The sequence below is a fragment of the Typopeltis vanoorti genome, chromosome 14 (genome assembly GCF_054136105.1).
Source record: "Typopeltis vanoorti isolate ZY-2024b chromosome 14, IOZ_Tvanoo_1.0, whole genome shotgun sequence".
Classification (NCBI taxonomy): Eukaryota; Metazoa; Arthropoda; class Arachnida; order Uropygi; family Thelyphonidae; genus Typopeltis; species Typopeltis vanoorti.
Genome location: NC_143562.1, coordinates 32,035,889 through 32,049,882, shown reverse-complemented (window position 1 = coordinate 32,049,882; position 13,994 = coordinate 32,035,889). Strand labels below are relative to the sequence as shown.

The 13,994-nt window shown below is 35.3% G+C and overlaps 1 protein-coding gene across 3 annotated transcripts in view; it reads left to right on the top strand.

The window, feature by feature from the left end:
- The window catches only part of mip120 (Myb-interacting protein 120), a 292,557-nt gene extending 278,932 nt beyond the window's left edge, over nucleotides 1-13,625 (top strand). For all 3 annotated transcript variants that reach the window (XM_090404171.1, XM_090404170.1, XM_090404169.1), the window contains one exon: nucleotides 13,233-13,625. In XM_090404171.1, coding sequence (XP_090260297.1) covers nucleotides 13,233-13,252 — 20 coding nt within the window. In that variant the 3' untranslated portion in view covers nucleotides 13,253-13,625. The remainder of the gene's footprint in view (nucleotides 1-13,232) is intronic.
- The last annotated feature ends 369 nt before the right edge of the window (nucleotides 13,626-13,994 follow it).

Below are 13,994 nucleotides of genomic sequence, written 5' to 3'. Positions count from 1 at the left end.
TTTATTCAAAACTTAACTATGCACGAGATATTACAAAATTCAAATATTTAAGCTTTTTCTCCCCTTAGTGTCCCTAATATTTATATTATACTGCACCTTTCAGGACATTTAGTTTAAGATATATAATTCGAAAACAAGGAGCAATTACAAAAATATGTCTGAGTGTGAAACTATTAAGCACTCGTGACCCTTTATCTCTCTCGTAACTTAATATATTAATTTCCCGCGTGATTAGGTTCGTGCGTTTTCAAGTGGTGCATTAGGCAGCAATTTCAGACAACAGTATTATTAGTGAACAAAGGTTTATTTAAAATCTCAAACATGGTACAATTCAATTTCTATTATATAAAACACAATTCAGTACTAAGAATAAAAATTAAAAAATTACACAAGCAAAATACAAGTATTAAAGCAAAATCCTATATGGGAATTCGTGATCGTGCCGTCATAACAGACTTTATACATAAATACACATATAATCCTGGAACAAATTAACACTTTAATTAACCTTATACTAGTCAGAATGCTCTATATTGTTGTAATACCATGGACATTAATGTTTATTTTCAGTTTACCTTATCTAACTTACAAAACAATATAGGTTAAACTATCCTTTTGCTATACCCATACATACATTTGACCTTTAAGACACTCTCATATGAGATACCATGCGCATACATAAATCTCCAGCACATGAATGCTTATCAAATAATATATACTAGTTTACTCTCATTCTACTCTGATTTGTACTCAAGTCCTAGTATAGCTTCGACTGTCCAGTAATTAACAATGATTGCAACTATATGAGATTTCAATTGATACAAGATTTTACAGTACCGTTCTAGGATGAACCTTGGTTTTCACGATCTATACCTTTCGTGCTTGAAATAAGGACACACAGGATCTTCTATTCTATCACTATGGAACTCATCACATGGGCATGGACTTCTGTATGGATTTTCTTTCCCTCGATACGAGTACTGGATGATGAGATACATAGACAATTTCTTCCTTCTTGTAACTATACGGCATTCCTCGTCTCTTGCAATAGGAATACGGGATTGAATTTCCGCACACTTTGTTTCCTTGTTGCGTCAGACGGAGATAACTCCTACGCCGTCGCTCAGGAAAACCTATGTTACCTATACGAAAATTTCTCGAAGAAACTCTGAGGAAAAAAAAAGCCTTGTGGTCTGGGTTCCTAACCCTTTTATCTGCATTTTCCTATCAGCACCTTCAATTTCTTTTCTTCCCCCCTCTACTAGAGTTGATCTCATTCACCAATTAAAGTCATGTTTTTTCTGCCCAAAACATGCTATGGTCCCTTGCACGCGACTCTCACGAGACGACGTCTCACTTAGGGAGTTGACCTTGAGCGATTGTCATTTGTTTTAAGCTAGCCTCTATACTAATTTAATCCCCTTTTTAGAATTTACTTGAATATTTTAATCTCCTCTTTTCAAGTGTTAAACTAGCCTATCACATACAAATTCTTATTTCTAATCTTTTTTGTCTTACTTAACCTTTTTTTTTTATATCTTTTTTTGTAATAAGATTCCCTTTTTTATTATTTAGTTAAACAAACAATTTCTACTATATTTATTTTACTTGAATGCAAGCATATTTTCTGTCTTTAAATATTTTGTATTAGCTACTTACATGGGAATTTATATTTTTATTTTCTTGTTACACCATGATAACTGAAATTTTTACATTCTTGGTTATCAGGGTGTAACAAAGGTCCTCCCTTTAAATAAAAATTTTGTTTTTCAAAAAAAAATTTTCTACTAAGTGTTCCTCTTCTCATATCTTGGGTTTCCCCTCCCTCCCTCCCTCCCTTTTTTTGCCAAAACTCTTAGAATGTATGCATTATCCATTTATTCATAACTGATGTATTTGACTTCTCTGTTATTTTTCTTTTGTTTCTTCTTCCTCTTCTAACCTTGCAGTAATTTATCTCTGATTTAACCTTAACTACCTCTGATTTCCTTTCAGTTATTGACTCCTCATTTGATGATTTATTCACGTGGGATTCATGGTTCCTTTCTTGAGGCTCATTTCTCCTTTCTTTACACAACTCATGAGTTTTCCCCTTCTTGTAATCTGTCTCCTTTCCCAATAGGTATAATTCCTTCCTCACATAATCACATTTGAAGTCATAGCTAGACAGAAAATCCCTACCCAGGATCAGCTTGATGTGTGAAAGAGAGGATCCTGGTTGGATCAGAAACTCCTGCCAAGCATATAATTTGAACTCAGGCAGGTATAACTTAAGATTTACAGACCTAGAAGCACAAATCATGGAAGCTGTGACACCTGATACTCTCACTCGTTTTTTAAGGTGAGTGATATTATCTTTGGCATAAGGCTCTATTATCTTAAAATAATCCTCAGATTTGATGGATGATAGCTCTGGTGTCCAGCAAAGCACTGCAGTGTCTTCCATATGCATTGGCCTTCCCCTCCATCTTGTATAGATGCTCCTTTCTTCCTTGTCCCTTTTTCCAAACTCTGTTTGTATAAGTATGTGAATCTAAATCGCTATCATAACCTCTACTAAAGCGCTTCTTGTTACTGTAACAGTTTTGAGCAAAATTTCCCAGTTTGTTACAACTGAAACATCTTGGGGGCTCTCTACCACCTCTTTGGTCATTAGCTCTCCCTTGATTTTGAGGATTAGCTCTTGCTTGTTATGAGGTGATTTCGGACAACCTCTGAATAACTGAATCCAATCGATTGAGAAGGGGTCCTTGCAGACGCTCAACTTCCTTTTTAACTAACTTAGTGGTTTCCTCAGCTCTGCTATAATTAGGCTCTGGGGTCTTTACAGATAACGTTTCTAGTTGTTTCATCACCTCGTTTAACCGATCTATAATGGGTTTTTGGAGTATTTCTATTTCTTGTTTCACAATAACCCTGATATTATCTGAATCAGTACACGATTCTGTCAATTTGTTTATTACTTGCCTATTGTCCTCCTCTGGTCTCTCTCTTGCCTTAGGTCTTTCTCTTCTTCTTTCCCTACTCTCATTATTATGTCCTTGCCCCTTTTCAGAATTGCCCTTTTCTTCAATTATGTTTATTGACCCTGGAACATGTGTGGGACGGAGGTCTCCAAGCAATTGTTCACGATCCTTTAGAGCATCGTAACATTCACTTAAACTGGACAATCTTTTATCGAATGCCATCTCCTTTAACTCAGGTCTGACTCCCTGTCTGTATTGTTGAAAAATGGCCCAGTCTAAGTGAGGCTTTTCTTCACTAAGGACTCTCAGGGTACTAGCTATCGTCAGTAACCTGTTATGGAACTCAGCCACCCTTTCCTTTTCCTTCTGAGAGCACCTCTCGAGCTTCCATAAGTTAGGTCCCAAGGTTCCCAGTTTTGAGAACTCATAAATTAGGACTGTCTTAAATCGGGAATAATCCAGGGTTTCCTTGAGAATGGGAGAGGAATACAGGAAAACTTTAGCTTTTCCCACCAGTTTACTCTGGAGCAAGACTAGCAACTGAAAATCAGTCCATCCTCCAACTCAACTAAGCTCTTCTATGTAACTAAAAAAATTCAGGACGTCATTGGTCTCCTCACCCGAAAATTGTGGGAACACCTGCTGTGGATTAATGTAACAAAAAAATTCTCAGTTATCCGTGCCTAAACTACTGGAGGGTTCAGTCATACTTGCATCCAATATTTACACTAATTTACTCTTTAAATTTTTCAACCAAACTTAACTAAACTTTTGCCTCAGTTGTCTGACCTGCACCCAAACCAACTTCTTGTGAATGGCTTATAATTAAGATTTTAATTAGCTAAACTACATCCTGTCAGCTGTGCCATTTATGTTGTGTCCCTATTTACGATTATTAAACTTTCCTTTTCTCCTTTCAAGTGAATCTCTATATTTTCTTTAATTATTTCCTTCGATACGAGTACTGGATGATGAGATACATAGACAATTTCTTCCTTCTTGTAATTATACGGCGTTCCTCGTCTCTTGCAATAGGAATACGGGATCGAATTCCCACACACTTTGTTTCCTTGTTGCATTAGACGGAGATAACTCCTACGCCGTCACTCAGGAAAACCTGTGTTACCTATATGAAAATTTCGTGAAGAAACTCTGAGAAAAAAAATGCCCTGTGGGGGTGAGTTTCCTAACCCTTTTATCTGCATGGCCCCCTATCGGCATCTTCTTCAATAATAAATTTAGTTTAATCCTTTAACCAAGTGTGTGCAAACAAAGTTTGTGCCTGAAAGTATCTTCAGGACTGGGGTAAGGTGGTACAACACTGGGCAACTCCTTGCAAAGGTTGCGCAACCTACCAACACTCCTATCTCAGTATCTCCCATAATACAAAACACATCTCTTTGCAGATATGTATAATGTTATGCATTAAGGGAAGGGCCACTACACAGATGACTAGTTTCAACCTTTATTGAGGTCTCCTCAGTGGGAGCCAGGCTCAAATGGAGATACCAACGCAGAAGCATTAGCAAGGTCATCTCCTCCTATAGGAGCTGCCAAACGGTGTGCCACTTTTTTATTAAATTACTCTGGATTTAGAGAAAGATGTTAAAAGTTTATTTTTCACTTGGTTGGAAACCTTTGCAAGGAGTTGCCCGGTATTGTACTACTTTACCCCAGTCCTGAAGATACTTTCAGGCGCAAACTTTGTTTGCACACACTTGGATAAAGGGTTAAACTAAATTTATTATAGTCTAACCAAGTGAAAAATAAACTTTTAACATCTTTCTCTAAATGCAGAGTAATTTAATAAAAAGGTGGCACACCATTTGGCAGCTCCTATAGTAGGAGATGACCTTGCTAATGCTTCTGCCTTGGTATCTCCACTTGGGCCTGGCTCCCACTGAAGAGACCTCAATAAAGGTCGAAAGTAGTCTGGGAGCATGACATTATACATATCTGCAAGGAAATGTGTTTTGTATTATTGGAGATGCTGAGATTGGAGTGTTGCCCGGTGTTGTACCCCAGTCCTGAAGATACTTTCAGGCACAAACTTTGTTTGCACACACTTGAATAAAGGATTAAACTAAATTTATTATATTCTAACCAAGTAAAAAATAAACTTTTGGCACTTTCTTCAATTTCTTTCTCCCCCCCACACTAGAGTCGATCTCATTCACCAATTAAAGTCACATTTTTTCTGCCCAAAACATGCTACGGTCCCTTGCATGCGACTCTCATGTGACAACGTCTCACTTAGGGAGTTGACCTCGAGCAGTCGTCATTTGTTTTAAGCTAGCCTCTATACTAAATTAATCCCCTTTTTAGAATTTACTTGAATATTTTAATCTCCTCTTTTCAAGTGTTAAACTAGCCTATCACATACAAATTCTTATCTCTAATCTTTTTTTGTCTTACTTAACCTTTTTTTTTATATCTTTTTTTTGTAATAAGATTCCCTTTTTTATTATTTAGTCAAACAATTTCTGCTATATTTATTTTACTTGGATGCAAGCATATTTTCTGTTTTTAAATATTTTGTATTAGCTACTTACATAGGAATTTATATTTTTATTTTCTTGTTACACCATGATAACTGAAATTTTTACATTCTTGGTTATCAGGGTGTAACACTTGGCAACAAACACACAGTCTTTCCTCTCTGCGTTTTCTTTTGCACAACCTCATGCATTAAACTCAGATCTCTCGCCACCAGATTTACTTTGCCTCTCAAGTCATTCATGCCCACCATCACAATCATTTCATCCACCCTTTCACTCTGCTTAATTGCCATAACTACACTTTGTATCATTCCTCCAGGCAAACACTACTCTAGATTCTTGTCTTGCACGCTACAGATATTTCATACTTCTCATCTCATTCCCAAGACATTTCAGCTCATCTCTCTCTCTCTGCAAGTTAGTCACTCCTACTCGCCAGTCATCCTCCCAATCAAGACCATCTCCAAAAACTTCAGACTCATTCAAGCCTTCCACACTCCCCCACTCTTATATTTTCATTCATATTTCGTTCGTTATTCTCACCTATCACATTACTAGTCTCTCAAGATTCTCCCATCTCTAACACAACGAGTCGGTTATCGTAATATCCAACTCATTAAGTTTCTCCCATTGCCTACATTTTGCACATATATGCACCCCCACCCGTCTCTCTCTCTCTCTCTCTCATCCACCACTTATCTAACTGCTGGGATGCATATATACATACCACAAGCACCACATGACACAAAATCCTTTATTATGTTACCCATAATAGAGTCCTTAAAAGGGGGGGGGGGACTTGGTGACATGCCATTTGTAATTGGAGCTGCTGCTGTCGCCATCATTCACTTAGTGCCAAGGAATTACTACAACTAAACGCTGAATACTATATTATACGTTCTACTATAAGGTAATTTATTTATGTGATACTTCAAGTTTAAACTATATTGAACTATACTAAATAACGAAAATTTATCTTCTCTTCTACCACAGATGCATTTGACTTTGACCTCGCCTTCTCAGTAACCCAAAAATAACACAATATAACAACAAAACTCCAAAAGCAGCACCACTAAAGAACACTTGTGTTACTGAAAAAAAAAATATAGCACAATTTGTGACAGGAGTCACAATATACACCGTTTAAAAAAAAAAAAATTAAACAAGATAACTTATAGTTGGCATCCTAATATAGATGTCAAACAAGTTATCTTCAGGAATTAGATAAGTACCAGATCGACATAATAGGGGTGACGGAAACAAAAAAGACCAAAACTGGTGAGATCTTTCTGAGCAATAAATACAAAATGTTATATTCAGGTAATGACAATCAAGGAAAAAAAGGAGTAGCCATAGTATTCAACACAAAATACGAGGCTAATCTTCTTGAATGGCAGTCAGTCTCAAGTAGAGTAATGTGGGCAAATATGAGAATGGGAAACTGGACAATGAGACTTATTTGTGCCTATGGTCCCACAGAAGGTTCTACTAAGGTAGAAGTGGAGGAATTTTTTGATGCTTCAGAAAAAGCAACTGAAACAATGAAAAAGGAAAAGTTGATCCTTATTGGGGATCTAAATAGCAGAGTAGGAAATGATTGTGAGACATGCAAAAATATTTTGGGAAAATTTGGAGAAAAGAGGAAAGCTAATAATAATGGCAAATATCTGTTGGATTTCTGCTCAGGACATGGACTGGTTATTACTAACACCATGTTCCAACATGTGTGCACAAATTCACATGAAGAGAAGAGGCAAGGAATAAGAAAAGTCTCATTGACTATGTTATTGTTGATAGTAATGTTTTCTCCCTGGTGCAGGACACCAGAGTGTACAGAGGATTTGAAGGAAGTGATCACTATTTAGTCTTGAGCAGGATAAAATTGAATTTCATATTGAAAAGAATAACATGTAAGAAAGTATTAAAGCGAATAAAAGTTGAGCATCTCTCAGATGTGAACTGTAGACTAAAATACAGAAAGATTATTGAAAAGAAAATGAAAGAGTTTGAGAACAGGAATCAAACCTTGGAGATTCAGTGACAAACTCTGAAGAAAACATTGATTGATTCTGCCAGAGAGGCATGTGGTGAGGTTGTGTGCAAGGATAAAAAAATCAGAACTCCCTGGTGGACACAGGAAGTTAAAGAGGCAGTGAAGGAAAAGAAGAAAGCATATCAAAAGTTCCTGGCAAATAAGTCAGCTTTTACTCTTACAGAATACAGAGACAAATGTAAGAAAACTAAACAGTGTGTAAAACTAGCTAAACAAAAGTCATGGGAGGACTTTGGCAAGAATATAGAAAATAAATATCAAGAAGGTGGCAAAATATTGTGGAGGTTGTTCAAGAAGCTTAGGAATGGAGGAAAGAGTGCTGTAAGAGGAGTTAGAGATGATAAAGGTGATATGAAAACAGGAGAAAAAGATATCCTTGAAGTATGGAGTAATTACTTTGAAAAACTGCTAAATGAAACAAGCAGTGATGACAGCATAGTGATAAAAAAACACTGACCAGGTATGCAGTCAGGAATACATATCTATACTTGAATTAGAAAAAGCCATCAAAGGCTTGAAATGTGGAAAGGCAGCAGGAATAGATGATATTCTACCAGAAATGCTGAAGTATGGTGGTATAAGAGTCTTACAGTGGCTGCACTGCATAGTTCAGAAATCCTGGACAGAGGGACAAATTCCCGATGATTGGAGTAGAGCTTTCATAGTACCCATATATAAAAAGGGAAATAAAACTGAATGTGAGAATTACAGAGGTATTTCCCTACTGATGTTCCTGGCAAGATCTATGCTACTTGAGAAACAGTTGAGAAGAATTGTGGAAGAAAAGCTTGGTGAAGAACAAGCTGGATTCAGGCCAAATAGAGGCTGTCAGGATCAGATCTTCACTTTACGACAAATAGTCAAGAAAGCATGGAAATATAACAAAGATCTGTATTTAAATTTTGTCGATTTGGAAAAGGCATATGACAAGGTGCCAAGAGAGAAGCTATTCAATACGCTGCAGTTATATGGTGTCAATGAGGCATTATATCAAGCAATACTTAGTCTTTATTTGAGTTGTAAGTCAGCAGTTAGAATTGAAGGAAGTACAGGAAGATGGTTTAATGTTAAATCTGGTGTCAGACAAGGATGTACATTATCCCCTCTGTTATTCATTATCTATATGGATCACATTATGAAGGAAAGTGGTATTAAACATGATATCAAAACTGGAGATGTGAATGTCAGCTCTTTGCTTTATGTGGATGATGTTATACTTCTAAATAAATCCGCTACAAGTCTGCAAGATTCTCTGACTAAATTGAATAGCTGTTGTAATAGATATGGTATGAAGGTCAGCAATAAAAAGACAAGGACAATGAAAATAGGCAGAATCATTGAAAATGTCAACTGTGTTGTGAATGGAGAACCTGTGGAACAAGTAAAACATTTCAGCTACTTAGGCACGATTTTTAGTGAAGATGGTAAATTAAATATAGAAATAGACAACAGAATCAGCAAAGCTGGTATGGTGGGAAGTCAATTGAATAAATTCATATGGAATAAGAGAGAAATTAGTCAGAACACTAAATTAGCTATATACAAGACAGTGTTCAAACCAGTTTTAACTTATGGATCTGAGAGCTGGGTCAGAAGTAAAATACTTGACCAAAGACTAGAGATCGCAGATATGAGAGTCCTGAGAAAGATTAGAGGCGTGAACAGATGGCATCAATGGCAATATCATATTAAAAACGAGGATATTAGGAAAGTACTTGACATTGTCAGCATCCAGGAATGCATTAGCAGAGCTAATCTCAGGTGGTATGGTCACTTAAATAGAATGGGAGAGGAAAGATTAGCAAAACAAGTGTTCTCTGCCATTTTGGCAGGAAAATGACCCAGAGGAAGACCTGGGTGGATTGATACGGTACAAAGTGCCTTAGACGATAGAAATGTAAGATCTGATAATGTTGGAGTCTTGACAAGTAACAGACTGATTTGGAGGAAAATTGTAGATAGGAAGTTAGTAATTATGTAATTTTTTCATGTAGTACTGTCATATCCTGTACACCCCTTAAGGGTGCATGGCAGGAATTTGATGATGATGACAAGTTATCTTGTAGTTGGCAGTCAGTGTGTTAATAAATCTTCCTCAAGTTATTCCAAGACTCATTAGTTACTGCTGTAATAAATGTACTTTGCAAATTGGCAAAAAAAAAAAAAAAAAAACTACGAGCACAAAAATAGCTCGCAAAAAATATTGATGCTGTTCTCAGTAAAGAACCAAGATAATTTCCATGCATAGTTTAGCTATCTCCTCCACTGATAGGAGTAGGGGATGCTGAATAAATAACACTACATTTTATATATTTTGTGTGTTGGAAATTCTTGATTAGGAATATATATTGTTTTTCAACTTCATCCACTTTTCCCCCCCTCCAGAAAACTACATTAATTCTTTCACTAAAAGAAAGTTCCATTAGGACATGGCCAGCATGGAAAAATAGAATAGAATTCCAGTATGATAGCTTCTTATGAGGAAAACTCCAGAATGTATTTACAAATGAAAAACATTAAAAAAAATTAAATTATTTTAATTTTGTCCTAATTATTAAAACTTGTCTGGCATTCAACCAGCATCACACTATAGCAAACTCTTAGGGAACACATGAAAAATTTGTTATAGTGCATAGTTTATTGTAGTGAATTTTCTTCAAAATTTTGTTGTGTGCATAGGCACAATGCTATTTTCGTCATGTTTTTTTTTTTTTTTTTTTTTTTTCAGTAGTTTGTCATGGTGAATGGATTTCTTATAATAGTGCCTGCTATGGAATAAGTCAACAATATAAGATTTTGATTCTGTTTTGATCGCTGAATAATATTTGTGTATTTGAGTCTTGTACTATACATTCACCTCTAAAAGCTCTCAGACTGTGACTTTAAGATTAATATTTGAAAAATTGTGGGGATATAAATGATCTGCATGTAAATTTTATTGATCTAGAAAAATCAAGAGGATGCCAAGAAAAAAAGCCACTCAAAACACTACAATTAAGATGTAAATGGGACATTATATCGAGCAGTGTGTAGTCTTTGGTTAAGTTGTAAGTTAGCAGGTTATTTATTTATTTATTCATATGGAGTTCTCTCCCTTTTCTCCCCCATCCCTATTGGGGCGAGTTGAGCCCCCTCATCGGGAGGTTAAGTATTTATGGCTGTAGATCTGTGCGTGTTCATGGGGCCGGTTTACCTGCTTGTGGGATGAAAAACCCCAGAAAAACTGGGGAGAAAACCCTGCTGTCCATGCTCAAGACCGGCTAACTTGGCTATGGCTGAGGAAGATCCTTAAGCTCCTCACGTAGGCGACAGGAATCGAGCCTAGGACACTCCTTCCCCAGGCTTTGCGAAGCGCAAAGCCACTAGGCTAACTGCATGGACAGTTAGCAATTAGAGTTGAAGATAGAGGAAGATGGTTTGATGTAAAATCAGGTGCAAGACAATGGTGCCTGCTAACTTCACTGTTATCCATCATCTGTGTGAATTACATTATGAAAGAAAGTGGTATTGAACCTGGCATCAAAATTGAGGATGTTTATCTGAATTTCACTTTATGTGGATGCTGTTATACTCCTAAATAAATCCAGTACAAGTTTTCAGGGTTTCTCTTTTTATTTCAAGTTCATAGTCCTGTTTTTATCCCAAACTTGCAATAATAAGAGAAAGACTATTAAAATCGGCAGCAACAATGAAAACATCTACTGCATCCTGAATGGAGAACCTAGACTTGGATGCACAATTTTTAATGGAGATGGACAACAGAATAAGCAAAGCTAGTATGGTGGAGAATCAAGTGAATAAATTTAGAGAAAATCAATCTAGACACTGAACTATCTGTATACAAGACAATGTTCAAACCAGTTTAAACACTTCTTAGAGGTACATATGAGAAATTTGATAATGACAATGAACTTTCTTTATATAATCTAATAAAAATTGTCTTGTATAAGCTTTTGCTGGTATGACATGATTGGCAAGACCTAACATCAAATTGTGGAGCTGGATGTAATTGTGTTGTTCTTCCAGGAGTGTTGAAGCAGACCAACTTATTTGCTCATAATATGAAAATTACATGAGAGTACTCTAATAAAAGACAGTGCTGTTTTTAGAAGAAAATCAATTGAACATAAAGAGAGATTACACGATGCACTAAAGATTTGATAATGCCCAACTTTTGCTATGGATGTACCTCCTTGTACCTCTTTTACTTCTGTATACCGAAAGCTGAACACTGCCATTAGGTTGTCTTTGGAATCAGTTGTCTCGAAATGAAATCGTTTATTATTTTCTGTTTCAAAAGTAAATTTAATTCTTGGATGGACTGAATAAATTTTTATGAAGTTTAAAACTTAGAACTCAAATAGAGAAGAGTTTCAGGCTGCAAAAATTTTGTTGACATTTGACATGTCAACAAAATTTTTGCAGAAGGCTTGTGGGAGGTTAGAATGTGCTTAAATGTTACATAAAATTGATTGGTTAAGGTGGACATGTTAGGATCTAGTCCACCTAATAGTAATGTCCACTCTCGGGAATTATTCGGCATAAACACTAAGCCAGATAATATTAAATTGGGGCGTGGGGGGAAGGTATTACTGGATTTGTAAAGAGAGAAACTACATCAAAAACTAATTAAGAGGTCTATTGATAGTAATATAATTTTGAAATCTTCTGGGTCTTTAACAAATGCTGGGAAATTTCCACTAAACAAAAAGAGAAAGAACTTTTAACAGATGTTTTAAAAGTTTATAAGTTGGATGGCCAGTATAATCCACAATAGGTCTTAAAGGAATATTTTCTTTATTAATTGACATCATTAATTTTTTTATTAATTTACATCTAGCTCCATGACATCAGAATCATGGAGCTAGATGTAATCTTTCCAAAAGTATTTGAGTAGATTGTCTTCTTTACATAATATTAGTGTCCACACGAGCAAAGAATTCTGTTAATGCTTAAATAGGAAAGGGGAAGATGTTTCCCATATTATATATCTATGCTCTATATCCATATTAAAAGTCCATATAAATGTCATCCAAACCTAAACAGAACTTATTGTTTTAAACTATCTTAGTTTTCAGAAGTTATCCTGCTCAGTACCTTTCATGACTGTGTTAAATAATCTATAATTTGACGATAATAATTTTAGTACTATTTCCCTGAATGCTGATAATTACAGATCAAGGTCTCTTCCTGCATTTAGTGACGTGTGTTATAATATGGGCTATGTTTTTCAATTGTTGTTCTGTTTGTCTCTTTAAAATGTATGCATTGAGAAAATTCTTTTCATATTAAATAATTTACTTCCGTGTTTTAAAAGGAATTAAACATGAAGTCCATGTTTAATTCCTTTTAGTTATGTCCACTGCTGTATTCTGCTAGTTGCTATCCTGAAATAATAATTCCCTTTTACAATCGAAACAAGTCCTATAAACTCAAAGAGCTGTCATTCTCGTATAGTAGGCTTTAACAAACATCAGTGTCCAAGGTAGGATTCAAACTTGAACCTAATGTTTGTGGGTTTGAATTTGTTGATTCACTTATTTCATGTTCACATGTTTTGACTTAATTGCTAAAAGTTTTAGTTCTCAGCCCCTAATGCCCTTTGATTATGGTATTTAGTAATCATAATATAGTAATTATTTTGTTGTATTTGCAGTTGACTTAAATGTGACATATGTTTATTTTGCTTGCTTTTTTTTTTTTTTTTTTTTACAGTTTCAAGTTTAGAGGCTTAATGTACTAAAGAATGCTCAGCAGATCTGAAATTTCATTAATATAAATAAGGTGTACAGATTTTGAGTTGAAAAATGGAGCAGTTTACCTAGTCACTGTGAACTAAATTCTGTGAATATCTTATATGAACTTAAAAAGAAAATTACCATTTTGTAGATACCAGTGCTCTCCAGTAATTGGAGATATTTGTGCCTGAAATTTAAAATCTCTACAGTATGTGTACATCACTTCAGTACATGATGTGGAATTTGCTTGTACGTTCATGATGTTACATATCTTAATGTACAGTGCAAGATTACCCTGTACTGTGGACAACTTACGGAATCTAACTTCGTGTAAGTAATTGCGCTGTTCTGAGATTATTTCTCTTTCTCTTACTCTCTTACTTATTGATTTACATTTACATAAAAATGTAAATCAATATTATGCAAATAACCCTTGTGCAAACAATTTATAAAGAGTTAAATACTCCAGCATTCACATATATCGTTTCTATGAAATATTGTACAAAGTAGTTCATTCTCCAATTTTTATGAAGTGGGTGTTTATTAACAGAGTATGTATATCCAAAGGGACAAAACTTTCTAACTGAATATATCTGGGATTGCTGGAAGGAATATCTCTGCTAAAAGTGTAATATATAGAACTATCTATATATATATCTATATATATATATATAAATATATGTATAAATATATATATGTGTATAAAAGAGTGAATATTATATAGTTTTAAATGAAATAT